We start from the raw sequence: 27,584 nt of genomic DNA, 5'->3' as shown, positions 1-27,584 counted from the left end.
GCTCTTCCCCATGCACTTAGAGTAAGAAGTATGGCAGTTTCACTTAGAAATACCTTTGACGAAACAGTAAAAATTGTTAATTTTATTAAATTTTGAACCCACGAGTATGCATCTTTTAAGTATTCTGTGATGAAATGGGAAGTGTGCATGAAACACTTCTGCTGCATGCTGAAGAACCATGGTTGTTTCAAGGAAGTGCACTTGTGTAGTTGTTAGAGTTATAAGCTGAACTAGTTGCTTATTTCATGGTATACCATTTTTATTTGCAAGAATGACTGATAAAATACGTTTATTCAGATTTGATTATTTGGCAGGTATTTTCTCAAAAATGAATAAAAAATGCCTGTCAGTATCTATCCAGTTGATAGTATTTGTTGCCAATATTAGAAGCAGACTTTTAAGCAGAAATTAGAATTTTGGAAAACTTGTTTCCTCTGAAATGAGCTTTAATGACTTTTCTGATGGCCTACGATGATATTAGTGAATGTCATTTTCTGATATTATATGATGAAATGTGTTAACATTTGGAAGATCTGTATATAGCAGTGGACCAGTATTTTCCCTATGATTGATGCATGGTGATTCAACATCAAGCATGGGTTTGAGAAGTTCTTTTTTTTTTTTTTTTTGCGGTATGCGGGCCTCTCACTGTTGTGCCCTCTCCCGTTGCGGAGCACAGGCTCCGGACGCGCAGGCTCAGCGGCCATGGCTCACGGGCCTAGCTGCTCTGCGGCATGTGGGATCTTCCTGGACCGGGGCACGAACCCGCGTCCCCTGCATCGGCAGGCGGACTCTCAACCACTGCGCCACCAGGGAAGCCCAGAGAAGTTCTTTTTTTAAGATTTTTTAAGATAGAGTTTGAGAAGTTCTTTTTTTAAGATTTCAGATACCGTATTGCAACTAATCCTAAACTACCACTTTTCAAGTTTTTGAATATTTAATACTTTATTAAAATATTCCGTTCTTTTCCAATCACATATTTGTATTGGGTCGGCGTTTCTTCATGTATTTCTGCCAGAGCATCCTATTGTAATACATTGAATGCAGAGGCAGATAGGCAAATCCAACTACCTTCTGATAAGCCAAATTTTAAAGAGATTTGCAAGAATGTAAAACATCACCAGTCTTCTCATTATTTTTGTTTTTTTTTTAAAGTATAATTTCCATTTTATTGTCTTTCCAGGGGGCAGTATTTCTTTAGTCTTTAAGAACTTAGCTTCTTACCTGGGCTTTGGTGGAGGTCGTGGGGCAGCACCAGCAGGTCTAAATCCAGGTGGAGGTGTTCGGTCCTTCCCGGCTTCCCGAGAACGATTCCTGACTGCCTTGCTGTGAATGGCACAACTCACGCAGTAATGCAGTTTCACATACAGCTTGGGAAGCACATAGGCATCGAAAACACTCGCTTTGGAAATGTCCTGGATGGCTGTGGCCTCTACGATGTTCCGAATGACGAGCTTCTTAATGGCCTTATCCTCGGGCACGCGTCGGGCACAGTTGGTGCAGCGAATAGGCTGCATGTGGCTGCGGCCCTTCTTGGCACGACCATTATTCCTTGTTTTCTTGGTCATAACAGTCATTTTTCATCAAAAGATGCTATTTAGTTTTATACCTAATGAGTTTATTACTGTTATACTAATTAATGTTTAAAATATTCTCATCTTAAAATTTCTACCTTGATAAATATTTCTATATAGACACACACACACACACACACACACACACACACACACATACACACAGAGCCAACATAAATGAAAACTCAATTTTCAAGTTCTTTTAATTATTTTAAAGATGTGTAGAGGGGTTTTAGGGTTGAGAAATGTTCCTCTAGGCACATTTTTCTTTCAGTTTCTCTAATGTGTCATGTTCCTTCCTACTGAAGGGATTTCACCCATGTCATTTCTTCTGCCTGGATTCCCGTCCCAGTGAAATAAAGACATAAAAATCTTTTATTCTTCCCATATGTCTCATCACCTCATCATGGAAGTATTTTATTACCCCTGGCATAGACTGATTTCCCCTTGATTTATTTATCCTTTGAACTTCTCTTAAGTAAAGCATAGGAATTTTTTTTGGTTCAGTTGTATAATTAATTAATACCTGGTAACCTTGAACAGAATATGCATTTCATGACAACTAGGGCCTGTCCCTTTTCTTGTATCTCCCATGTCTTCTATTGAATAAGTGCTCAATAAATATTTTTTTAACACACGTGTCAGGTCCTATGCTGGGTGCCAATGGGACGTTGGAGAACAAGGTTTTGACAGTTTAGTCTTGCGTTTAATTTATTCCTTCAGATGTTTGATGATATTTTTCATATCTCTCCATTCTTTCCATCTTCTCTTTCTGTTTTACTTTGTGTGTTAAAGAATTCTGTTTAAAAGTAGTGCTCTGATTAGAACATTTGAAAAGTACTAAAAATAACCCTTCCCTCTTCCTCCCCTTGTACGATATACACCACTCTTAATTCTTTTGTGTTCTTCTGTCCAGTCTTCTTACTGTGGTTTTACGATTCGCATAGTTGTGACCATTTGATTTTTCTTTCTTACTACTACATGTGCCAACTTAAACTTTTTATGATTATAAGGTAGCATATCTCATTCTAGAATATTGATATTATATTCAAAATATAAAATTTATAGATAAACCTTGCTAATATTTTAGAATTTTTTTTAGTTTTTAATAAGTGTCATTTGTACTGTTGACATCATAGAATGTATTCTGATATTTTGCATACTTAAACAGATTGAGTAATAGCTAATCTAAGTAGCTGGTTATTTTTTCCCCTCATTTAAAATCTATTTTATTTATTTATTAATTGTTTTTCTTTTGTCTTCTGTTCCTCATTTAAAATCTAAATCACTTGTTATAGTTTCTTGTTAATGTGAATGGCCACTAGGTTGCTTCTCTGCAACTCTGCTTTTGTAGTAAGGAGACTAGTATCTGTGTGTTTTCTTAATACCATGTCCATTGTTGAAGCCCTGTGTAAACCCTGTGTTTATGCATTTATACATCTTTCTATTTAAAATCGAAGTAGTAGCTATAATTCTCAATATGACTATTGCCTTTTTAAGGTTAATTCACGTTTTATAAAACTTGTCTCTTTTTTGTATTAGGAAATGGAAAGGTCAGTAGTTGCACAGCTGCTGAAGGTAGTTTCACATCTCTCACTGGACTTCTAGAAGTTGAACCTCTGCACTTTACTTGTGTGTCAACTAGTGATGGAACCAGAATAGAAAGGGATGATGCAAGTACGTTTACTGGTATATACCTTCTCTTATTATATACATTCTTTTATTACATATTTTATGTTGTAATAAAGTGATATATCAGTATTTACATATCAGTTTATAGTATATGTAATTTCCTTTGCTGTCATGTTTAGTAGAAACTTATTGGTAGGAGGCACATTTTGGGGAAAAATCATAAGTGGTTTCATATTCTTTTCTAAGTCTATTCATGGGTTTTTTCCTACCCTCTAGAACCCTATGTTAAATCTTTTTGTTTTATGTATGTGCGTTTTTAGAAACATTTTAATTTGGAAAATATCAAACATAACGAAAGTAGAGGGACGAGTACAATAGACTATATTTTCATTACCCACCTTCAGCAATCAGTCTTGATGGTCAGTTTGGCATCATGATTTAATTTCTTGCGTTTAAAGTTAAAGGTATATTTGGTAATGTCTTTGAGAAGGTTGAGATGAGTGAAGACGAAATACTGTTTTTTCAGCTAGTTTAAAACAACTTTGGATATATGAACCAGTATTTGTGTGTGTTGAATATATGGTGTTGTTGATGTTTTAAATGAATAATCGGTGAGAAGAACTTCTGTTTATTCTGTATATCTTACTTTCTGTGTTTTTTCTTCACATTGTAGGATCAGTGTTTATTTACAGTTAGTTCTATCTGGGCACAAATAATTGAAGTTTTTATAATTAAAAATATTGGTATATGGTTTTACATTTATATTACAGTCCCAGAAGTGTTTTTGAATATTGTCTTGAATGAATTCTGCTGTTGATGGTTTTTTGTAAGTAGGTGTCTTTTTGTTTCTTCAACTGTCTAACAGAAAGTAAAAATAGTTTGCTTGAGAAGTCATGAAAAATTTAATCTTGCACTTGGGTCCAGAATGGCAAAGTGTTTTAAAGGGAAATTAACAGTCCTTTGAGTGCCTTTTTATTCAGAATCATCTTGTATCTTCCAATTGTAGAAGTAACCACTAAGTGAAATTCATGGCTTATGTAGCTGAGAGTTTTAATTTAAAAATAAAATTTTATATTTCTTTCATATGGAGATGCCAGAAGGGTCAAAATTCATTTGTGTTTGTTTTCTTGGACTATTGCAGTCATTTTGTAGAAACTTATATATTTACAGTGGTATGGAAACATGCGATAACAAGAAATTAAACTTCCAGAAAACTCTTTGGTTCTAAATCAGACTTTTTTTTTGGAACTGTCATGAAATTAATTTTTTATTTTAAGAAAATTAATGTGTTTGAATAAGTAATACTTTCAGAAGTTATAAAATTTAAAACATAAAAGATCTGGTTTGAAAAAGAAAAGTATTTCCTCACGTTCCTACCCATTTCTACTCCTGTAAAACGTACAATAGGACCCGTTTCTTGTCTTTCCAAAGGTAGCCTATGCTTTTATAAGCGTTCACCTCTGTATTCCACCCAGATTGAAACCACCACCAGCAGAGGGATACTTACTAAATGTTAGGGCAGAGTCCTGACTAGTGATCATAAGGTGCTAGAAGATGACTGTAGTCTCTCAGCTTCCTGTCTCCTTTTCTTTTGAAACATGTTAATTGTGAAATATAATGCGCATACAGAAAGGTGCAGAAAACAATTGTATAGTGAAGCAATTTATCACAACACAAACTGCCCATGGGACCACCAAGTCAAGAAATAACATTTCCAGTACTCTAAAAAAGATTTCTTCATGCCCCCTTTCCATTTATTTTTCCCTCACTCTCTCCAAAAGGTAAACATTGTCCTAACTTTTAGAGTAATCATTTCTTGGTTTTTATTTGTTTCTTTGTATAACCTCTTAGCTACGTGTTCCTAAACACTGATTGAGTAGGGTCTGTATAGTATAGAATTGCATTTATGTATTTGTTGGTCAGCCTTCTGTTCCATGTTATCGTTGTTAAATTCATCTATATCATTGCATATATAGATAGTTGGTTCATTTTCATTGCTGTTTACGATTCTACTCTCTGAATAAAACAAAATTTATGTACCCACTATTGATTTGTGTACTCGAGTGACATTTAGGTTGTTATATTGTAGTGCTGTTAGTACTAGTGGATACACTATTCTCTTAGCTATGACTGTAGAAGTTGATTTGCTGCTTTATAGGGTTTTCATATATTCAACTTTAATAAGTAACGTTAAAAAATGCACTCCTTAATTTACAAGCATATTAAGATTTTCTAGTTATCATCTTACTCATTTCTATTTAAAATGCTGTGGGGTCAAAAGAAATACTTTGTCAGTCTGCAAAACTTATTGGGAATTGCAGAGGATCAGCAATAATGCTTGACAATAATGTTTACTCTGCACTTGGTGAAGTGTGCTCTGTATATCCACTTGGATTAATTGTGGTCTTCAAATTCTCTGTCTTTGATTATTTCATCTTTTTTTTTTGTTTGTTTTTGTTTTTAGTTAATAAGATCAACGTGTTAAATTCCTTTCATTATACCTGTGGATTTGTCTATTTTAGTTTCAACAATTTTTATTTTATACATTTTGAAGCTACCATATAAATTTAGAATGGTTGTATCTTTCTTGTGAATTGAATCTTTTATCGTTAGGTATTCTCTCTCTCTCTCTAAGACTGATTTTCCTAAATTACTTTGTTTGATATTTCTCTACCAGTTATCAGCTTTCTTTTAGTTACTATTTGTATGGTATATATTTTTCCTGCTTTTTACTTTCAGCTTTTCAGTGTCTCCTTTCATTTTAGTCATGTCTTTTATAAGCAGAATGTAGTTGCTTTTTTCCTCGCCTTCTTTCAGTTGGAGTATTTACTTTATTTACATTTAATATACTTAGTAATATATTTGGATTCAAATCTACCATGTTTTTCATATATTCTATTAGATTTCTCATCTTGCCTGTTAGATGTTTCTTTTTCTCCTTTGTTTCCATTTTATTGGTGATTGTATTTTTATTGAGCTATTTTTCTACTTTTTATTATAATATTTTTAGCAATCATCCCAGAGAGCATAATATACACATATCCTTGACATCCAGAAATCCAGTTGCTTTTCTTTTTACCATACAGTGCTAATATATTGAACATTATCTATCACCTTTCTAATTTATATGGCAATGTGGCTTTGTACCTTAATTTTATATGTATTTTAATTCCATGGTTATTATTATAGTTTTTATATTCAGTATTCATTTGGATTTATTTCATAACTCCATTTTCATTTCTCTGTTTCTTTGCTTTTGAGCTTTTCTGTGGTTTGATTTTTCTTTATGTCTGAAAACTCTGTAAGATCACTTTTTTTGTTCTTGTCTACTGATGATGAATTAACTTAGTTTTCTATAGGAAAATTTCAAATATTTCTTGAAAAATTAGATAAATGACAGCCATTATCCATGCATAGTATCTATCTATTTATTTATTTTTTTATTTTTATTTTTTTTTGGCAGTACGCGGGCCTGTCACTGTTGTGGCCTCTCTCGTTGCGGAGCACAGGCTCCGGACGCGCAGGCTCAGTGGCCATGGCTCACGGGCCCAGCCGCTCTGCGGCATGTGGGATCTTCCTGGACCGGGGCACGAACCCGTGTCCCCTGCATCGGCAGGCGGACTCTCAACCACTGCGCCACCAGGGAAGCCCCGCATACATAGTATCTTAAACAATGCAGATGTCCTCTTTAATAACTGATTCCATTTTTATTATAATTATCTAAGTTAACTATGGTTTATTATGATGCACTTTATCATAATCCAATAAATTAGTATAATCAATGTCATAGTATCATCTAATTTTCAGTACTTAATTAAATTTTTCTGAACATCATAATAATAACTTTCTACATTTGGCTTGTTTGGATCAAGATATGTCATCTTCATTCTTTTTTTTTAAATAAATTTATTTTATTTATTTTATTTTTGGCTGCGTTGGGTCTTCATTGCTGTGCACGGGCCTTCTCTAGTTGCGGCAAGCGGGGGCTACTCTTTGTTGTGGTGTGCGGGCTTCTTATTGTGGTGGCTTCTCTTGTTGTGGAGCATGGGCTCTAGGCACGCAGGCTTCAGTAGTTGTGGCACGTGGGCTCAGTAGTTGTGGCTCGTGGGGTCTAGAGCGCAGGCTCAGTAGTTGTGGTGCATGGGCTTAGTTTTGCCCCGCAGAATGTGGGATCTTTCTGGACCAGGGCTTGAACCCATGTCCCCTGCATTGGCAGGTGGATTCTTAACCACTGCGCCACCAGGGAAGCCCCCATCTTCATTCTTGAAGAGTATTTCACATGTTATAGAATTGTAAGCCAGCTATTATTTCTTCTAGTTATTTAAAGGTAATCTTTCATTTTACTTTACACTGTTTTTGTTAGACATCACTTGTCAGTCTTATTATTCCTTTTTTAATGTCATTGTCAGTTTTCAAGGTGTTTTTGAGATTCATACTCTTCCCCCGCCCTCCTTGATTTCTCCCCTTCACCTCCTTTCTCTCTGTTTTCAGCATTTTTCTATGATTTCCTACATGTGGTTTCAGTTGTAATTATCCTGGTTGGGATTCACAGAGCTTCTTGAATGCTTACTTCGTATCTTCCATCAGCTTTAGAAAGATCTCAGCCATTAACTGTTGAAACACTGCTTCTGCCCTGTTTTTTATCTTCTTTCTTTTTGCATCTCCAATTTCATGTATGTTACACTTCATCACTATAACTGACATAATTTCAACTTTTAAATCTCTTCTTTTACTATGGGTATTTTCTTCTAATTCATCTTAGTTTACTCTTTCTCTCTTCTGATGTGTAATCATTTGTGGGGGAAAAGCTATCTTTCCTTCACTCTACTGCAATGTCACCTCTCTTCAGAATTATGTGTTTGCTATCTGTGTGGGTCATTTCTGTTCCTTTGGTCAGTTTATCTAGCCTTATGCCAGTACCTCATTGTCTTAATTACTGTAACTTTATGTTAAGTCTTAAGATCTGCTAGTACAAATCTATCAACTTTTTTTCTTTTTTGGTAGATTTAGAAAATTTATATATGAAGTTTTCATAGTGTTGTGCAGTCATTACCACTAATTCCAGAGCGTTTTAATCACTCCAGAAAGAAACCCTGTAACCATTAACAGTCACTCCCAATTCCCCTCTCTCCCATCTTCTAGCAATCACTAATCTGTTTTGAGTCTATGGATTTGCCTACCCTGGACATTTCCCATAAATGTGGAATCATATAGTATATGACCTTTTTGTCTGGGTTCTTCCACTTGGTTTAATATTTTCAAGGTTTGTCCATCATTTTTGATGTACATCATTTTTGTAGCTGAATAATATTCCATTTTATATTTACTACTTAAAAATTTTTTTGGATGTACCACATTTCGTTTATCTACTCAGCAGTTAATGGACATTTGGGTTGTTTCCTCTTTTTGGCTATTAAGAAAAATACTGCTGTGAACATTTTTGTGTTAGGTGTTCATTGTGATGTATGTTTTCAGTTCTCTTGAGTGTATACCTAGGAGTGTAATCCACCAACATTCTTTTTCTTAAAGGTGCTCTTTCATAAAGATTCTGGGTCTTTTGTATTTCCATTTTTTCCAGCTTTATTGAAATATAAATGACATATAACAGTGAGCAAGTTTAAGGTGTACAGTGTGTTGTTTTGAAAAATTTATATATTGTAAAATGATTACCTCCATAGCATTAGCTAATACCTTCATCGCGTCACAGAATTACTGTTTCTTTTTTGTGGTGAGAACATTTAAGATTTACTCTCTTTGTAACTTTCAAGTATATAATGCAGTATTATGATCTATAATCAATGTGCTGTACATTAGATCTCAGTAATTCCATTTAAATTTTAGAATTGGATTGATAATTTATACTCAAAAAACTTATTGTATTTTAATATGGGGTTTGAATATAAGTCAGTTTGGGAGGATTGACATCTTAACATTAAGACTTCCAGTCCATTAACATGGTAATATTCTTTAGTATATATTTATGCTAAATTAGGTATTCCATTTATCTTGGTGATGTCTTATAGTTCTTGGTGCACTAGAAGTTTTGCACATCCTTTTTAGATTTGTACCTAGCTATTTGATTTTTTATGCTATTGTAAGTGCTATTTTTCTTAATTTTATTTCCAGGTTTTTCTTGCTGGTCTATAGAAGTATAATTGATCTGTGTATATTAATCTCATACCTGGTGACACTGCTATATTAACTTATTAATTCTTGTAGATTGTATATTCTTAGGGATTTTTTTTTTTAGGGAGTTTAAATATACACAATTATATCATCTGTTAATAAAGAGATTTTTACTTTGTTGTTTTTCTAGTTGTTGTATCTTTTATTTCTTTTTCTTGCTCTATCATGCTTCCTAGGACCTCCTGCATTTATACTGATTAGGAATGGTGATGGTAGTCATCTTTTTCTTGTTCTCACCTCTTTTTTTTTATATCTAGTTTTAGAGGCTCTTAGTATAAAAATAGAAAATGATATTGAAAACTCAGACTGTGCAAAAGATTTAAAAATTAGTTTTATAGTAGCAGGATGACTTATTTTTCTTGGGTTGTTTATGTCTCTTATGTGTTTCTTGTGACTTAGCTCATTTTCCTTTAAATATTATTTGGGCATTAGATTTTTAAAGTCAGTAAAGGGCTAAAATACACATGGTTAATATTGAAAAACCACTTAAATTACCCCAAAGTACAAGTACAACATAAATGCCTTAGTAAGTCTAATAATTTTCCCTCTAGAGTTGGAATGAACTGCTGTTGCTTTGGTGGAACACTTGATGGAGCAAGTGGATTTCATTTTGCAGCACACAACTTATATGAGTTATGATTGCTCTTTCTTTGCCCAAGCTTACATAGTTGAATTTGTGCAAGTTAAATGAGGTGTATGATGGCTACACTGTAATGATCATGTTTTTTTTTTAAGTTGAGTTTTAATTGTTAAGAGGCTATGCACAGTTTTGTTGTTATTTCAATCTTGTGATTATAGCTTAGTTTTTAAAAATAGTTTATTTGAATTCTGGCATAATATAGTCATTGTTAGATGTTAAGATAGGCTGTCAGATTACCTTTTTTCTCCCCTTTTCAGGTATTTATGAGCAGATTACTTCCCTCAATTTTATTTTATTTATTTTTATTTTTATTGGAGTATAGTTGATTTAAAATGTTGTGTTAGTTTCTGCCATATAGTTCCCTCAATTTTAGATACATTATCTGTAAAATGGGATAATATATTACCTACTCATGTGCCATTGCAAAGATTAAATGAGTTGATGTAAGTTCCATGCTTAGCACTATGCCTCATGTTAGGTTTGATTTCACACAGCCCTTGGTTCTAACCCTAGTTCTACCATTAGGTAACTCTACAGGGTAACTTCTCTGAGCCATTCTTTACTTAATCAACTAAAGACCAGAATCATAGTACCTGCCCTTCAGGGTTCATTTGTTGAATGTAGTAATTAACTAAAACAGTGTAAGGTAGTAGGTAATACATACTAAACATTTGTTGTTATTGTAGCAGTTATCTTTCCTTAATATAAGTAAGTCTTTCTCTTACTTCACTTAGTATAATAATCTCCAGGTCCATCCATATTGCTGCATATGGCATTATTTCATTCTTTTTCATGGATGAGTAGTATTCCATTGTATATACGTACCACATCTTCTTTATCCATTCGTCTGTTGATGGACATTTAGGTTGCTTCCATGTCCTGGCTATTGTAAATAGCGCAGCCATGAACATTGGGGTGCACGTATCTTTTCAAATTAGAGTTTTCTCTGGATGTATGTCCAGGAGTGGGATTGCCGAATCATATGGCAATTCTATTTTTAGTTTTTTAAGGAACCTACATACTGTTTTCCATAGTGGCTGCACCAGTTCACATTGCCACCAACAGTGTAGGAGTAGGAGGGTTTCCTTTTCTCCACACCCTCTCCAGCATTTGTTATTTGTAGACTTTTTAATGATGGCCATTCTGACCAGTGTGAGGTGGTACCTCATTGTAGTTTTGTTTTGCATTTCTCTAATTATTAGTGATGTTGAACATATTTTCTTGTGCCTATTGGCCATCTGTATGTCTTCTTTGGAGAAATGTCTATTTAAGTCTTCTGCCCATTTTTTGATTGGGTGGTTTGTTTTTTTGTTATTGAATTGTATGAGCTGTTTGTATATTTTGGAAATTAAGCCCTTGTTTATCACATCGTTTGCAAATATTTTCTTACAGGTTGTCTTTTTGTTTTGTTTATGGTTTCCTTTGCTGTGCAAAAGCCTATAAGTTTGATTAGGTCCCATTTGTTTATTTTTGCTTTTATTTCTATTGCCTTGGGAGACATTGGTACGATTTATGTCAGAGAATGTTTTGCCTGTGATCTCTTCTGGGAGTTTTATGGTGTCATGTCTTATATTTAAGTCTTTCAGCCATTTTGAGTTTCTTTTTGTGTATGGTGTGAGGGTGTGTTCTAACTTCATTGATTTACATGGGGCTGTCCAGCTTTCCCAGCACCACTTGCTGAAGAGACTGTCTTTTCTCCATTGTATGTTCTTGCCTCCTTTGTCGAAGATTAATCGTGTGAGTTTATGAAATTAAGTTTTTATTTCATCTTTTTCCAAAATGTTTTACACAGATACTGGTAAATATATCATGGGAAAAAAGTTCTTTTATGCTGTATATTTGAATAACATTGAAAAGAGGAGTAAAAAAATTTTAACTTCGTGCGATTTCATAGGCCTGTAATGATGGTAATGTTCATGGGTAAGCAGTGTGTGCCAGACTTATTTGACTGTGCATCTGACATGCTTCTCCTCTTCTTAGTGTTCTGAGGAGCATATGGTAGGAAACATTGCTTTGCATATTCTTTGTGGGCAAGATTCTCTTTTCCAGGCTATGCTTTAAATGAGGAAATAGGTGTTGTCAGTCTTGTTAAATGATGTTCTTGTAATTGAAAGTTGTTTGAGCTTTTTAGGGGAGGGAGAAGAAGGTGGTGTTGCTGTAAGAAACTTAGTAAAGGAAACTCAGCCTGTTTCTTATGCTCAAATTGCATAAGAGTTTAGCCATGTTAAATGAAATTTCTTCCATGCTGACAACATTTTTAAACTCAAAAGCATACTAATTTTTCTTTGATCAGAAGTCATTCCTGGATCCCTTATACTTGAATACTATTATTATTGATATACTTTTACCATTAAGATTTCCTCTAAAGAGTCTTATTTTTTAAAGGAAAATTAACTGTAGTTTTAGTGTGAAAGTAGTATATACTTTGTATATGTTTCTCTGTGAACCTTTTCTTCATCCTGTTTCTTTTCCCCCCTTGTCTTATGCCAGTGAGTTCCTTCGGGGTTACTCCTGCAGTAGGTGGACTATCATCTGGGACAGTTGGGGAAGCTTCGACAGCCCTGAGTTCGGCAGCCCAGGTAGCTTTGCAGTCTCTCTCTCATGCAATGGCTTCAGCCGAGCAACAGCTGCAGGTGCTGCAAGAGAAACAGCAGCAGCTTTTGAAGCTTCAGCAACAGGTTGGAGACTATTTGGCTCTTTGTTCATGCTGTCTCTAAACTTCAAAAGCTGAAAAAATACTGTAAAAATGACCATTATTTTTGTAAAGGTTGACCGATCTGAGCTAATCATTTTCTACAAAAATTGAGGTAACATCTTTGTGATATACTTAAATTTTTAAAACTTATATAAATGCATTTTCTTTGATACATATCTGGGGGAATATAATTGATATTTTCTTTGCAGTCTTTAAGTAAGTTCCATCCTTTACTCTGTTTATAAACACTCTTGGTCAAACATAAGAGTTAAAAGTTACTATTTTAATGGATTGAAAAACCTAAAACAACATTTTAAAGACCAATTAACTTAACGTGAATTAAAATTTACTAATAATAGCAGATGTTTTGGAAACTTCATACAGTTCCAGGTGACAAATTGTATCAGGTTAGGCAGCATGAGAATCCATTTCCTGTTAATATTTTGTTTTGAGGAGAACTTTCTTTCCTTATTTACATTTAATTGTTCTGGTTCCTTTCCGCCTTTGCTTTGAGAAATTCCTATTTCCCAAATACTCAGGAAAGTTTATATCAAATATTTAAGGAAGTATGTGTGTGTGTGTGTGTGTGTGTGTGTATTATACACACACACACACACACACTCACACACACACACATATATAGCATAGAAGTACTCCATGTTGAGTCCATTTTTTACTTAATTTCCTTTTTATTGAACTAAGATACAGTTAATCATGTTTATTTTCACAATATATACCCACGTAGTATTCCCCACAATTTAGATAGGCAGGATTAGTCTATATTTGTTGCTTTTACTTCTTTTACAGAAAGCGAAGCTGGAAGCCAAGTTACATCAGACAACAGCTGCAGCAGCTGCAGCAGCATCCGCAGCATCAGCAGTAGGTCCTGTTCACAACTCTGTGCCTTCCAACCCAGTGGCAGCCCCTGGATTCTTCATTCATCCATCTGATGTTATTCCACCCACTCCAAAAACAACACCACTTTTTATGACTCCACCACTCACCCCACCCAATGAAGCAGTTTCCGTTGTGATTAATGCCGAACTTGCACAGCTTTTCCCAGGCTCAGTTATTGATCCCCCAGCAGTCAATCTTGCTGCACATAACAAAAATTCCAACAAGTCCAGAATGGTAAATTACTATATTTTAAATAGGTGTTCGCTTAGACATTTAAAAGTATTTTGATGTATACGCTAACTTTAGAAAGCAAAGTTTTATTATGTTAACTTGTTATATCAAATTAGATTTTTTATTTAATGTTATAGAATATACATCTGGAAATGGGACTTGTTAACTTTATATTATGGTTATTAGTTTTTATAGAGCAAGAGTGATATCAATATAGAGTTATACTTTTTTCTTTTCTAGAATCCACTTGGCTCTGGTCTAGCCCTTGCAATTTCTCATGCTTCACATTTTCTTCAGCCTCCCCCTCACCAGTCCATTATTATAGAACGGATGCATTCAGGTAATCTTTGATTTGCTTAAAATATTTTTTTTGCCTTGTCTGCTGGCCCTTTGAAGACTTAATATTTTGTAGTTTGATTTTCCTGTGCAAATAAATCACATCTGCTCTTGGGAAAGTCTTTTTACCAAGAATAAACATTACATAAGGCTCAAGCTGTGTGCTTACCAAGTTGAATGGAAGAGTGCTGCTGAGTGGTTTCATTAATTGTATCCAAACAGTGGATTTCTTCTGTATAAGAATCTCACCTGGGGCTTCCCTGCTGGTGCAGTGGTTGAGAATCCGCCTGCCAATGCAGGAGACACGGGTTCAAGCCCTGGTCTGGGAAGATCCCACATGCCATGGAGCAGCTAAGCCCGTGAACCACAACTACTGAGCCTGCACTCTAGAGCCCAGGAGCCACAACTGTTGAAGCCCGCGTGCCTAGAGCCCATGCTCTGCAACAAGAGAAGCCACTGCAATGAGAAGCCTGCGCACCACAACGAAGAGTAGCCCCTGCTCACCGCAGCTAGAGAAAAGCCCACACGCAGCAGCGAAGACCTAATGCAGTCAAAAATTAGTTAATTTAAAAAAAAAGAATCTCGTCTGTTGAACTATGGTTGACATAAATATCTGTCTTTATTGTAGCTGATCAATTACCATTACACTAAAAATTATGCTTAAAGAAGTATTCATTAAGACTAGCATTCTAATGTTGGAACCATTTTTTGAGAATAGCTGACAAAATTACTGCTATTAAAATAACTGAGTAGGATTACTAACATTTCATGGTCTCTGGATAGTTCAAATTTTACTTAGGCTTCTACCATGCTTATATGCTACAGACCTGTGATCAGGATAGTTGCTTTTAATTAGAGCATGTTTACTAATACACTGTAGGCAATATTTGCCTTATTATCCTACCAAATGTTATTTCTGGGCTTGAACAGCAGCAGAATTTAATGAAGTCCTTAGGTATGTTTTATAGGAGGAATTAACATGAATATAGTGCATACTGTATCACTTTTCATCATATGAAGAGTTGAACCATATTTGCTTTATTGCAGTGGGTTGTTTCCTCTTTGGAAGAGAGAGTTTTAAAAATTAAAGTGTTACATGCTGTTTTCTGCCCAATTAATCATCCATTGGTAACAGTAATTAGTGTTCATGGCGTATAGACTGAAATTCGTTGTTGTCCAGTCTCTATGAAATGTCAGCAGTTGTTTACACTATGATTTGGTTTTCTATCTGTGGACTCGACTGTGGCACGTAAGCCCCCTAAAGGGGGGAGAATTATGTTTTTTGTTCAGTAGTCTTTCTGTTTAGGAAAATACTGCCTTGTTTTCCTTAAAATGGCTCTATGGAAATGGCACTAGTCCTACAAGTTAAATTTAGTTGGGTTCCTTCACTGTAAAATGTAACTGGTAAGGTTACTATCTGCCCCTAACACAATAAAGAAGAAAAATAAGTAGGATTTTATTAATGCCTGCTGTTTCACTAACTGAGCTTATTCCTGAAATGTGTGTGAGTTGAGAGATGCAAATCTGCTCCTCTGTTTCTCTCAGATCATTCTTTTGTTAATATATGAGCTTACACATAAAAGACATACTGTCTCTTTAGTGTCGCCCTTAAGAGTAAGCCTTCTACTTCATTTGGTACTGAGCTGAAGAGACAGTGATGTGTCAGTATGGGAGGGAAGCATTGTTTGTAAGTAAGTTTTATCTGTCTCCATTGGAGGACCTTCCTCAGAGATTTTTTAGTGTGGTAGTAATGACTACATGTGATTTCAGCCTTACGCTTGTCTTTTACATCTTAACCCCAATGTAAGATGCAACTCCAAAAGATGTTAAATAAGGCTTAAGAAAACCAAAATCAAATAATAAAATTTGGTATCAGTAATAAATACATTTAGTTGTAAAATTAAAAGACCAAATGACTGAAAGAAAAACCGATAGGTACTTCATTGAATTAATCTATATTTTTGCTGATTTACCTTTTTTTGCTCTAAAGTTTTAAAATAAGCTTATATGTACAGTTGATTGCCTTCATAGTAACAAACTTATTCTTGTATATTTTTTACTTAAATCTTGGGGTTCAAACTAATATAAATTGAGGTTTTAGACAGTTTTTGAATGAGAATTATTAACATTTCTTCTTGTTTGTAGTTTAGTGAGTTGATTTCATATTTTAAGATGAATGTTCCAGATTGTTTCAGAGTGTGTCTTTTGGTTAATTGATACATGGTATTTTGTGTCAGCTGTTGCTCTCTATCTCTCATAGGAGCAAGGAGATTTGTGACCTTGGATTTTGGTAGACCAATACTGTTGACAGACGTATTGATTCCCACTTGTGGAGACTTGGCCTCCTTGTCAATTGACATTTGGACATTAGGAGAAGAGGTTGATGGGAGGCGACTGGTAGTGGCAACAGATATAAGCACCCATTCACTAATTCTTCATGATTTGATACCACCTCCAGTGTGTAGATTCATGAAGGTAAAGAACTTCAAGAAAATGAATTGATATGCCTTCCATGTTTCTGATAAGTTATGGAAAATATTCAGACATATAATTTAAAAGTATCCTTATAGCACAGGGAACCATATTCAATATCCTGTGGTAAACCATAATGGAAAAATTATGTATAACTGAATCACTTTGCTGTACAGCAGAAATTAATACAACATTGTAATTCAACTATACTTCAATTAAAAAATAAAAACAAAAGTATCTTTTTATAATTTATAATATAATTATCTTTTAAAATACATGACTCAGATTTTTATTGTGGTAGATGGGTGGTTATGTATATTTATAAGTTTTCATTTCAGATCACTGTCATTGGACGCTATGGAAGTACAAATGCCAGAGCTAAAATCCCATTAGGATTTTACTATGGTCATACCTATATCTTGCCTTGGGAGAGTGAACTGAAATTAATGCATGATCCTCTGAGGGGAGAGGGAGAATCTGCAAACCAACCAGAAATTGACCAGCATTTAACAATGATGGTTGCTCTACAGGAGGATATACAGTGCAGGTTAGTAGAAAATTGCAATATATTTTAGTCTTATTGAAACCCTATATTTTCTATAATGTCTCCCACATACTTGTCAAGAAATGACTTTTCATAAGTGTATAGAAAAGAGAAAAAGGCAGTAGGACACTAGCATGTTACAATAATGTTTAATGCATTAATATATTGTGATTAAATAATTGGTTCTATTTTTTTTAGTACTTACCAATTGATGAATTGACATTGATTAATTCTTTTTAATGGTTGTGTGTTAACTTGTTTTAGAGATTTAATTTTAGTGTGTATTCGTACATGTATGTCAAAGAGAACATTGCAGGAATTATTTTGTTCGTTTATTTTTTACTTACAGGTATAACTTGGCTTGTCATCGACTAGAAACTCTTTTGCAAAGTATTGATCTTCCTCCTCTCAACAGTGCTAACAATGCACAGTACTTTTTGAGAAAGCCAGACAAGGCCGTCGAGGAGGACAGCAGGGTCTTTTCTGCCTATCAGGACTGTATTCAGCTACAGCTTCAACTAAATTTGGCTCATAATGCAGTGCAGAGGCTCAGAGTAGCTCTTGGAGCAAGTAGGAGGATGTTGAATGAAACTTCAGACCCAAAAGATTTAATTCAGACGTCTTCCACAGAGCAGTTACGTACTATCATCAGATATTTATTGGACACTTTGCTCAGCCTTCTTCACTCTTCCAATGGTTTGTATTTGACTTAAGTATTTAAAAAGGCCGGAAATATATTTGATGTGATTTTGTTGCATGTTTTGTTGTATTCATATTTCCTGGGTTCTGTTTATTTTGGTATCCTTTCTGATGTTTTTATGTAATGTGTTTTTAGGTTAATTCATTTTTTCCCCTTATTTTTGTTTTTCTTAAATAGATTATTTTTTAAATTTTTTGAATTTTACTTTATTTTTATTATACAGCAGGTTCTTATTAGTCATCCATTTTATACACATCAGTGTATACATGTCAATCCCAATCTCCCAATTCATCCCACCCCCCCAGCCGCTTTCCCCACTTGGTGTCCATACATTTGTTCTCTACATCTGTGTCTCTATTTCTCCCCTGCAAACCGGTTCATCTGTACGATTTTTCTAGGTTCCACATATATGCGTTAATATACGATATTTGTTTTTCTCTTTCTGACTTACTTCACTCTGTATGACAGTCTCTAGATCCATCCACGTCTCTACAAATGACCCAATTTCGTTCCTTTTTATGGCTGAGGAATATTCCATTGTATATACGTACCACATCTTCTTTATCCATTCGTCTGTCGATGGGCATTTAGGTTGCTTCCATGACCGGGCTATTGTAAATAGTGCTGCAGTGAACATTGGGGTGCATGTGTCTTTTTGAATTTTCTCTGGGTATATGCCCAGTAGTGGAATTGCTGGATCATACGGTAATTCTATTTTTAGTTTTTTAAGGAACCTCCATACTGTTCTCCATAGTGGCTCTATCAATTTACATTCCCACCAACAGTGCAAGAGGGTTCCCTTTTCTCCACACCCTCTCCAGCATTTGTTGTTTGTAGATTTTCTGATGATGCCCATTCTAACTGGTGTGAGGTGATACCTCATTGTAGTTTTGATTTGCATTTCTCTAATAATTAGTGATGTTGAGCAGCTTTTCATGTGCTTCTTGGCCATCTATATGTCTTCTTTGGAGAAATGTCTATTTAGGTCTTCTGCCTTTTTTTTTTTTTTTTTGCCATACGCGGGCCTCTCACTGTTGTGGCCTCCCCCGTTGCAGAGCACAGGCTCCGGACGCACAGGCTCAGCGGCCATGGCTCACGGGCCCAGCCGCTCCACGGCATGTGGGATCTTCCCGGACCGGGGCACGAACCCGCGTCCCCTGCATCGGCAGGCGGACTCTGAACCACTGCGCCACCAGGGAAGCCCTGCAGATTTCTTTTGATTTCCATTTGCATGGAATATCTTTTTCCATCCCCTCACTTTCAGTCTGAATGTGTCCTTAGGTCTGAAGTGGGTCTCTCGTAGACAGCATATATGTGGGTCTTGTTTTTGTTTTTGTTTTTTTTTCTTCGGTACACGGGCCTCTCACCGCTGCGGCCTCTCCCGCTGCAGAGCACAGGCTCCGGACACGCACACTCAGTGGCCATGGCTCCCGGGCCCAGCCGCTCCATGGCATGTGGGATCCTCCCGGAGGGTCTTGTTTTTATATCCATTCAGCAAGCCTGTGTCTTTTGCTTGGAACATTTAATCCATTCACGTTTAAGGTAATTATCGATATGTATGTTCCTGTGACCATTTTATTAATTGTTTTGGGTTTGTTTTTTGTAGGTCCTTTTCTTCTCTTGTGTTTCCCATGTAGAGGTTCCTTTAGTATTTTTTGTAGAGCTGGTTTTATGGTGCTGAATTTTCTTAGCTTTTGCTTGTCTGTAAAGCTTTTGATTTCTCCATGGGATCTGAATGAGATCCTTGCTGGGTAGAGTAATCTTGGTTGTAGGTTCTTCCCTTTCATCACTTCAAGTATATCATGCCACTCCCTTCTGGCTTGTAGAGTTTTTGCTGAGAAATCAGCTGTTAACGTTATGGGAGTTCCCTTGTGTGTTATTTGTCGTTTTTTCCCTTGCTGCTTTTAATAATTTTTCTTTGTCTTTAATTTTTGCCAATTTGATTACTGTGTGTCTTGGCGTGTTTCTCCTTGGGTTTGTCCTGTATGGGACTCGCTGCGCTTCCTGGACTTGGGTGGCTATTTCCTTTCCCATGTTAGGGAAGTTTTCAATTACAGTCTCTTCAAATATTTTCTCGGGTCCTTTCTCTTCTCCTTCTGAGACCCCTGTAATGTGAAAGTTGTTGTGTTTAATGTTGTCCCAGAGGTCTCTTAGGCTGTCTTCATTTCTTTTCATTCTTTTTTCTTTATTCTGTTCCGCAGCAGTGAATTCCACCATTCTGTCTTCCAGGTCACTTATCCATTCTTCTGCCTTAGTTATTCTGCTGTTGATTCCTTCTAGTGTAGGAATCACTTATTGTATTGTTCATCTCTGTTTGTTTGTTCTTTAATTCTTCTAGGACTTTGTTAAACATTTCTTGCATCCTTTCGATCTTTGCCTCCATTCTTTTTCCGAGGTCCTGGATCATCTTCACTATCATTATTCTGAATTCTTTTTCTGGAAGGTTGCCTATTTTCATTTAGTTGTTTTTCTGGGGTTTTATCTTGTTCCTTCATCTGGGATGTAGCCCTCTGCCTTTTCATCTTGTCTCTGTTTCTGTGAATGTGGTTTTTGTTCCACAGGCTGCAGGATTGTAGTTCTTCTTGCTTCTGCTGTCTGTCCTCTGGTGGAGAGGCTATCTCTTAAATAGATTTTTGATGATTTTTTTCTTGAGTTTCCGCTATTGATGTGTCATATCATTGTGTTACTAGCAAAACAATAAATAATGTTTGAAAGTGCAACGGTGAAAACTGTTAATAAATTGCTAATCTAATACAGAACTGTCATTTTCTAACCAGGAGCTATTTTTGATTATTATATATGATGTAATGTGCGCACGTGCACACACAGCCATCTGATACACTGAACTCCACAAAAAAAGAAATATAATTGATATAATTGCTAATTCTTCTTTTCTCCAAGTATTTGACAGTTAAAATTCTACATATAAGGAGTAAATAAATGAATAGGAAAATAAATAGACCAAAAATATGCTGGTAAAGAGGAAAGCCTATCTAGGGATGCTGATGTTGATACTATAGCATGCTCTTAACTAGGAAATTTTACTGTTTTCTTTCTTGTAATAGGACACTCTGTTCCTGCAGTTTTGCAGAGTACATTCCATGCCCAGGCCTGTGAAGAGCTTTTTAAACACCTGTGCATCAGTGGAACCCCAAAGATACGGTTACATACTGGTCTTCTACTGGTTCAACTCTGTGGTGGTGAAAGATGGTGGGGCCAGTTTCTTTCTAATGTTCTTCAGGAACTGTACAATTCAGAGCAACTTCTCATCTTCCCACAGGATAGGTAGGTCAGAAAATATTGGATTAATTTGTTATTAGTGACTTATGCTTCCCGCAGTGTTCAGATTTGGAAATCTTGTGTATGTGGATACTGAGTGTGGAGAAATGAACTAAAGCCTGTCTTTTCACAGTTTGAGGAATGCCCAGTGAAGGGCATTTTGAAGAAGATTCTACATGATGTAACTGGACTATATTCTTTAGTTTCCTAACTGAATCTGTGGAGTTTATAGATCTGTGTTTACAAATATTTCCTATCAGATCATGTTATTTTATGTATCAAATTTATATTTTTGAGTCTATTATACAGTTCTCTCTAGTTGATTTCTTGTAGATAAAATTAGAAAATATAAGCAGTAGCTGAAAAAGAGCTAATTTTAACATTATACTTCCAGATATAAATCTTACTAATAACCAGATATTCTATCATTACTCTCTTAGATTACAAAGTGAATTATTTTTAAGATGAACACTTAAAGTGATTCATATTGGCTATTTTATTTGTATCTTTTTTTTTTTTTAGGGTCTTCATGTTACTTTCCTGCATTGGTCAGAGATCACTTAGTAATAGTGGAGTATTAGAAAGCTTACTTAATCTGTTGGATAATTTACTGTCACCTCTTCAGCCGCAGTTACCCATGCATAGGAGGACAGAAGGTATTATTTAAATTAGTGATCTTTAGTAAAAACGTAAGATTCCTGTAAATACGGCTTTTATAAAATGACTAGTCTGAAATACTTATTTTACTATTCATTTTGCTGCACACTAATATTTTTATGATGTAGACTTTTTAGAATGATCAGCCTTCGTGTGATTGACTGCCACATGGTTACTGCTTTTTAAAAATGTTACCTTTTCTTTATGTGAGTTTTGAACTTGGGAATTATTGTGGGTATGTTGTTTTTATACTATCATAGATAAAATCAAACTCTTGTGTTTAAGCTTTAAGGCAGCATTGCTGTTCTCATCATGGATAATGAGCTTCATTTGAGCAAGAAAATTGTTATTGGAATAAAAACTTTAGAGCATAGTTTAAAACTGTATGAATTATAACTTGAGAGACTTTAAATTTCAGTCACCTGTAAGTCGAGGAATAGCTTCTTATACCTTGTTTTCTAGTTTATAAGTTATTACCTGTTAGATTCAAGCTACACTTATGAATCTATTTTTGTACCAAGAAGCATTTGTCAAGTCTTCCATTTGATTTGATGTGTTACTTCATTTTTGGCCATAGGTTTCAGTTTTGAGGCTTACTATAAATATTAGTGTTCATAATTATATGGTGTGTTTTGGATTTATAAAATGTCTTAATTTTATAATTATTTTATCAGATTTCATTAGGATTCTTAGAGTCACCTGATTATTTTTTCTCCTCACATTTCTATTCAGGAGTACTAGATATTCCCATGATCAGTTGGGTTGTTATGCTGGTGTCCAGGTTGCTGGATTATGTGGCAACTGTAGAAGATGAAGCAGCAGCTGCAAAGAAACCTTTGAATGGTAAAGACAGGGAGAGGTTTATGACAGGTATCAGAAGTTTATAATAATCTGTTGGTGGGGATTTTGAGTGACTACCCAGTTTTTCCAGAACTGGCATTGGCCTGGAGATTCCAGCTGTATGTAATTTATGTAAAATATTAATTAACTTTACCAGGAATAACATACATATAGGTGAAGTTTATAAAAAGGAAATCTGTGGAGAGTTATTGTATTTAGTTTAGTATATCATTCCATTTACTATTATAAAATGTTTCTACTAATTAACTACAAATGACTTTTATGCTTAGATATAGAAATTCTCAGATTTTTGCGAGTTGTAATCTTTCTCCGTAAGCTTAAAGCACAGAAAATTTTTTAAATGAAAGACAAAGTGCAAGACAAATTTTCTTCTCCTCTTCCAAGTTAACAAGACTTTATGAAGTAGCTACATCTAATATGTAAATACAGATAGTAAGTGCCTTAAAACTTAGAATTTTATACATTATTAGGATTATAATATTAAAAAAAGATCACTTGAGATGTTTTATAGGTATAAGATGTTACAGAAAATCCTGAATGAACTTTTTGGCCAGCCCAATTAATCAGTTGTTTATGGTACACATTATGTTTGAGAATAGGGTGGGGAATTCTTTTCATGTACAGGGAATATTTTTAACAAATGCTATATGTCTCAGTTATAGGATGTAGAATTAAGACACAAATACAACTACCTGTAAAGTTGGAATGTAACAGATGGTATGGGAGGAGTTAGTTTTTATTTACAGTATTCATGTATTATGGAAATACATTAGTAGAAGACATTTTTTTAGGGCTTGAAGAATTTGAATTGACTTGACAAAGGGATAATAGAAAACAGAAAAAGATGTCATTAGGTTAAGCAGACATGAAAAAATCATTGAGGATGGTTAAAGTATGGGATTAAGCCTGAACTGAGCAAAGTGACAAGGAATAATCTGGACACATTCCAAAATGAGAATAAGTAGAGCTACACAGCATGTTTTTTAAACTATCCAACTTTATTTTTGCAGTCATTAAATCAGATTATTGAGTATCCCTTTTTTTGGGTCCCTGTACAAAAAGCATGTGAGTTCGAAATAGGCAATAGTGAGCATTTTGTTGTTGTTACAGTTGAGCGACATTATCAAAGTTGTGTTGTACAGAGATCAATTTTAAACAGTTGTGGAGAAAGTTGGCTGTTAATGAAAGGATTGGAGGCAGAGAGAACTGTGGTCTTAAAGTCATTTAGGATCTAGGTTAACTTTTCTAAGGTCAGATGTTCTTAGCAATTTCTTTACGATGGTTTCCTTAATTTTTTTAAAAATTGCTTTGTCGTTATTGACACATTTATCATTTTATGTTTTCTGGGTGTCAATAGTACTTTAAAATCACATTTAACAGAATTATTAATACAACTTTTCCTTGCCCTGTAGGTAACCAGTGGAGTTTTATTAATAATAATCTGCACACCCAGAACATAAATAGGTCTTCCAAAGGCAGCAGTAGCCTTGATAGATTATATTCCAGAAAAATAAGAAAGCAGCTAGTTCATCATAAACAGGTAATTTTCAGTATTTTTTTTGTTTGTTTGGTTTGTTTTAATGTTTGAGACATTGCATGAGATAGACCTGCCATCAGACCTTAGGTATGATATTTAATGAACTAGTTAATTTAGGGAAATTATTTGACACTTTTGAGTCTGAGTTCCTTATTTGTAAGATGGCAACAATATGTAGTTTACAGATTTTTGGTAATGTCCTTTAAACCGTAGGGACATCCCTGGCGGTCCAGTGGTTAAGACTTTGCCTTCCAGTGCAGGGGGTGTGGGTTTAATCCCTGGGAGCTGAGATCCCACATGCCTCACGGCCAAAAAACCAAAACATAAAAAAACAGAAGCAGTATTGTAACAAATTCAATAAAGACTTTAAAAATGGTACACATCAAAAAACAAAAAACTGTCTACCTCTTCACATGTCTATTACTACCATTCTAAGTGCAGCCGTCATTTGCCTAGTCAGAAGGCCTATCTGCCTTTGTTCTTTCTCAGTCCAATCCATTTTTCATGCTGCCCCTACAGAGTTCTTTTAGATACAAACCTAATCATATCACTCCTTCTCTAAATTATTAGTGGTTTCCAGTTGAACTTTGGATGACGGTCAAACACCTTAACATAGCTTTAGTATATCTGTCATCTGCCCATCTAACTTTCAGGTTTGAATTTTGGTCTAGCCATACTGAATGTGGGTTCCTGGACCACCTACACCAGTTTTTTCATCCAGGATTTTAGTATGTGCTTATCCCCCATCCCTCCCCTCCTTCCCACCAACTACTAAATTTACTGTTTTGCTTGGATAATCTAACTTATTTTTCACATGTTAGTTTACATTCACTTCCTCAAAGACGTTTTCCCTGGTTTCTCAGTTATTATCCCATAAAATATGTTCCCCATGTACCCTATATTTTTCCTTTCATTATATTTATCATACTTTTTTGTTGGGATTCTTTTATTAACCTGAGTTTATAGCTGATGTCAGATTCTTATGAGCCAGTTCTTTATTTTAAAACGTGTCTTCCTCTTTGTCTTACAGTATATACAGGAATATATACTGTATCTTTGATACCCGGTATAGAGCCTAGTGTGTCATCTAAAAATATTTGTATAATTGATTTAAGATGAAATGAGATTTTATAAGAACGCCTTTAAGATCTGAAAGTTTGTGAAAGCTTTTGGGCTTTTTAAAAAATATGAACTCAGCAATAAATTATTTAGTTTTACTACTGAATTTTTCAACTATGAGCAACTATTGGCCTTTTGCAAGAAAAATGATGTGAAGCTTTTCCCTCAACTCCTTTTTCCATTTGAGACTCCTAACTAATTTTAGGTGGTACTAATAATCACCTAAAATTTCAAATTCAGCTAAAATTTATCGAGCACTTAATGATTATATTTGCTGTATTTACTTTAGGATATGAAGATGGAAAACAAACCTAGAGAATGATCCAGTGGATTTTTCTTAGCAGTATTTTACTATTTTATGCTTTATTATAAAGGACATTTTGGGGACAGTTAGCAAAACTTAAAAGTGGGGTCTGGGGCTTCCCTGGTGGCGCAGTGGTTGAGAGTCCGCCTGCCGATGCAGGGGACGCGGGTTAGTGCCCCGGTCCGGGAGGATCCCGCGTGCCGCGGAGCGGCTGGGCCCGTGAGCCATGGCCGCTGGGCCTGCGCGTCCGGAGCCTGTGCTCCGCAACGGGAGAGGCCGCAGCAGTGAGAGGCCCGCGTACGGCAAAAAAAAAAAAAAAAAAAGTGGGGTCTGAGGAATAGTTAGTTGTTAGTAGTGCATGGATGTTACTTCTTTGATTTTAGTGGTTGTATTATGGTTTGTAGGAGAAGGGTCTTGTTTCTAGGAAATACACATTAAAGTATTCAGGGGTGATTGGTCATCAGGTTGCCAACGTATTCTCAGATAGTTAGGGAAAAAATGTCTTTGTATAGCAATATAAATTGTTGATTAAGATTATGGTTGTTTCAAAATAAAGATTATATTTTTTCTTGATTGCAGTTGTTGTATATGTTAATTGTAGAACTTTTGGAACAATTTTCTGAAAATACTGATTTGTTCTTCTCACATTCACATACCATGTATTGATTATTTAATACACGTGCATGCTGGTTTTAATTTATGATATATTTTTCTTCATATATGGAGATAACAGCCAAATGGATATTTCTTTATAATATAATGTTCTTTTTCTTGCTGATAACAAAAATATGTAGCAACAGTAGAAATTAAGGAAATATTCCTTGAAAAGGTAGATTAAGTTCTTAACTGAATTGTGCATTTATAATTATGGCTATAATGTTCTAGTGACTTTCTGTTTAGAGTAATGTTCTGCATAATGGATATATGGCAAAGTGGTTTTGTCATTCAGCAGATTTTCAAGGTCTTTCTAGGCAGAAATTTTTTTCTCCTTGTTGGTCTATTTGTTCATTTCAACCTACTAGTGGTTGCCAGGGGTACGGATGGGACAGATAGGATAGGAGGGAGGAGGGCGGGCAGCATAAGAGGACAACATGAGAAAACCTTGTGATGGTGATGGTGTACAGTATTAACTGTAGTGGTGGATACCTGAACCAACAAATTGGGTAAAGTGTACCAGAGATCTCTGCATTATTTTTTAACAACTGCATGTGAATTTACAGTTACTGCAGTAAACTTTTTAATTAATAAAAAACATAGACATACCAAAAAATGTTCTACTTTTGAAGATTCCCATAAAAGCCAAGCTAAGAATATTGTACAATAAAAGAATTTTCCCCATGTATTTAAAAATAATTCTTTTCCTCTGTTTAAAAAATACTCCATCAGTCAGTCTCATTAGTGGCTTACATAAAAAAGTATTCCAGTTATTTCCCTTCTCCCATGGGTAAGAAATTAATTACTTCTTAATTACAACAGGGGGAGATCTTTTATTTGGAATTTGGAAGTGATTTTTAAAAAATCAGCAACATAGTTTAAACTAGATTTTTCAGAGAATTACTTATTCTATTAGTTTGATGTATAGATTCTGAGGAGTATAATAATTTACTTTGTTGTTTTTAACACTGTTAACTATAAGATTAACTTTTTTTTTTTTAAGCAACTTAACTTACTAAAAGCAAAACAGAAGGCTTTGGTGGAACAGATGGAAAAAGAAAAAATACAAAGCAACAAAGGATCATCATATAAACTTCTGGTAGAGCAAGCCAAATTAAAGCAGGCGACCTCAAAGGTATGATCTTTACTTTTTAATGTAATTATCTTAGAAAAGTCACTCTCCCTTTTAGTATTTTAAGTTACTTGAATAGTTAAGTATTTTTAGTAATGATCAGGAAACTTTGTTATTCTGCTTATCAACAAAAA

The 27,584-nt window shown here is 35.0% G+C and overlaps 2 protein-coding genes across 7 annotated transcripts in view; one reads left to right on the top strand and one right to left on the bottom strand.

The window, feature by feature from the left end:
* Positions 1–27,584, top strand: part of BIRC6 (baculoviral IAP repeat containing 6) — a 239,505-nt gene that overhangs the window by 77,936 nt on the left and 133,985 nt on the right. For 4 of the 6 annotated variants that reach the window (XR_004482481.2, XM_033425249.2, XM_049696304.1 and 1 more), the window contains 12 exons: positions 3,117–3,263; positions 12,523–12,710; positions 13,535–13,858; positions 14,096–14,195; positions 16,452–16,666; positions 17,002–17,210; positions 17,557–17,903; positions 20,973–21,192; positions 21,709–21,842; positions 22,576–22,713; positions 24,117–24,244; positions 27,322–27,453. Coding sequence is in view for 5 of the 6 variants with exons in the window: in XM_033425249.2 (XP_033281140.1) it covers positions 3,117–3,263; positions 12,523–12,710; positions 13,535–13,858; positions 14,096–14,195; positions 16,452–16,666; positions 17,002–17,210; positions 17,557–17,903; positions 20,973–21,192; positions 21,709–21,842; positions 22,576–22,713; positions 24,117–24,244; positions 27,322–27,453 (2,282 nt within the window). In the remaining variant the exon portion in view is untranslated. The remainder of the gene's footprint in view (positions 1–3,116; positions 3,264–12,522; positions 12,711–13,534; positions 13,859–14,095; positions 14,196–16,451; positions 16,667–17,001; positions 17,211–17,556; positions 17,904–20,972; positions 21,193–21,708; positions 21,843–22,575; positions 22,714–24,116; positions 24,245–27,321; positions 27,454–27,584) is intronic. The other 2 variants (XM_049696303.1, XM_049696302.1) reach the window with 2 other exon arrangements.
* LOC105747913 (40S ribosomal protein S26-like) lies at positions 1,133–1,592 on the bottom strand. Its single transcript, XM_012532398.3, has one exon. It carries the CDS (start codon positions 1,575–1,577, stop codon positions 1,221–1,223), a length of 357 nt encoding a protein of 118 aa, XP_012387852.2. The 5' UTR covers positions 1,578–1,592; the 3' UTR covers positions 1,133–1,220.

This window comes from Orcinus orca, chromosome 13 (assembly GCF_937001465.1).
Source record: "Orcinus orca chromosome 13, mOrcOrc1.1, whole genome shotgun sequence".
Classification (NCBI taxonomy): domain Eukaryota; kingdom Metazoa; phylum Chordata; class Mammalia; order Artiodactyla; family Delphinidae; genus Orcinus; species Orcinus orca.
This window is presented reverse-complemented; position numbering and strand designations above follow the sequence as displayed.

What these genes read in the sequence shown, in the direction of transcription:
- LOC105747913 (XM_012532398.3), bottom strand. Translation starts at nt 1,577, where the DNA reads ATGACTGTTATGACCAAGAAAACAAGGAATAATGGTCGTGCCAAGAAG.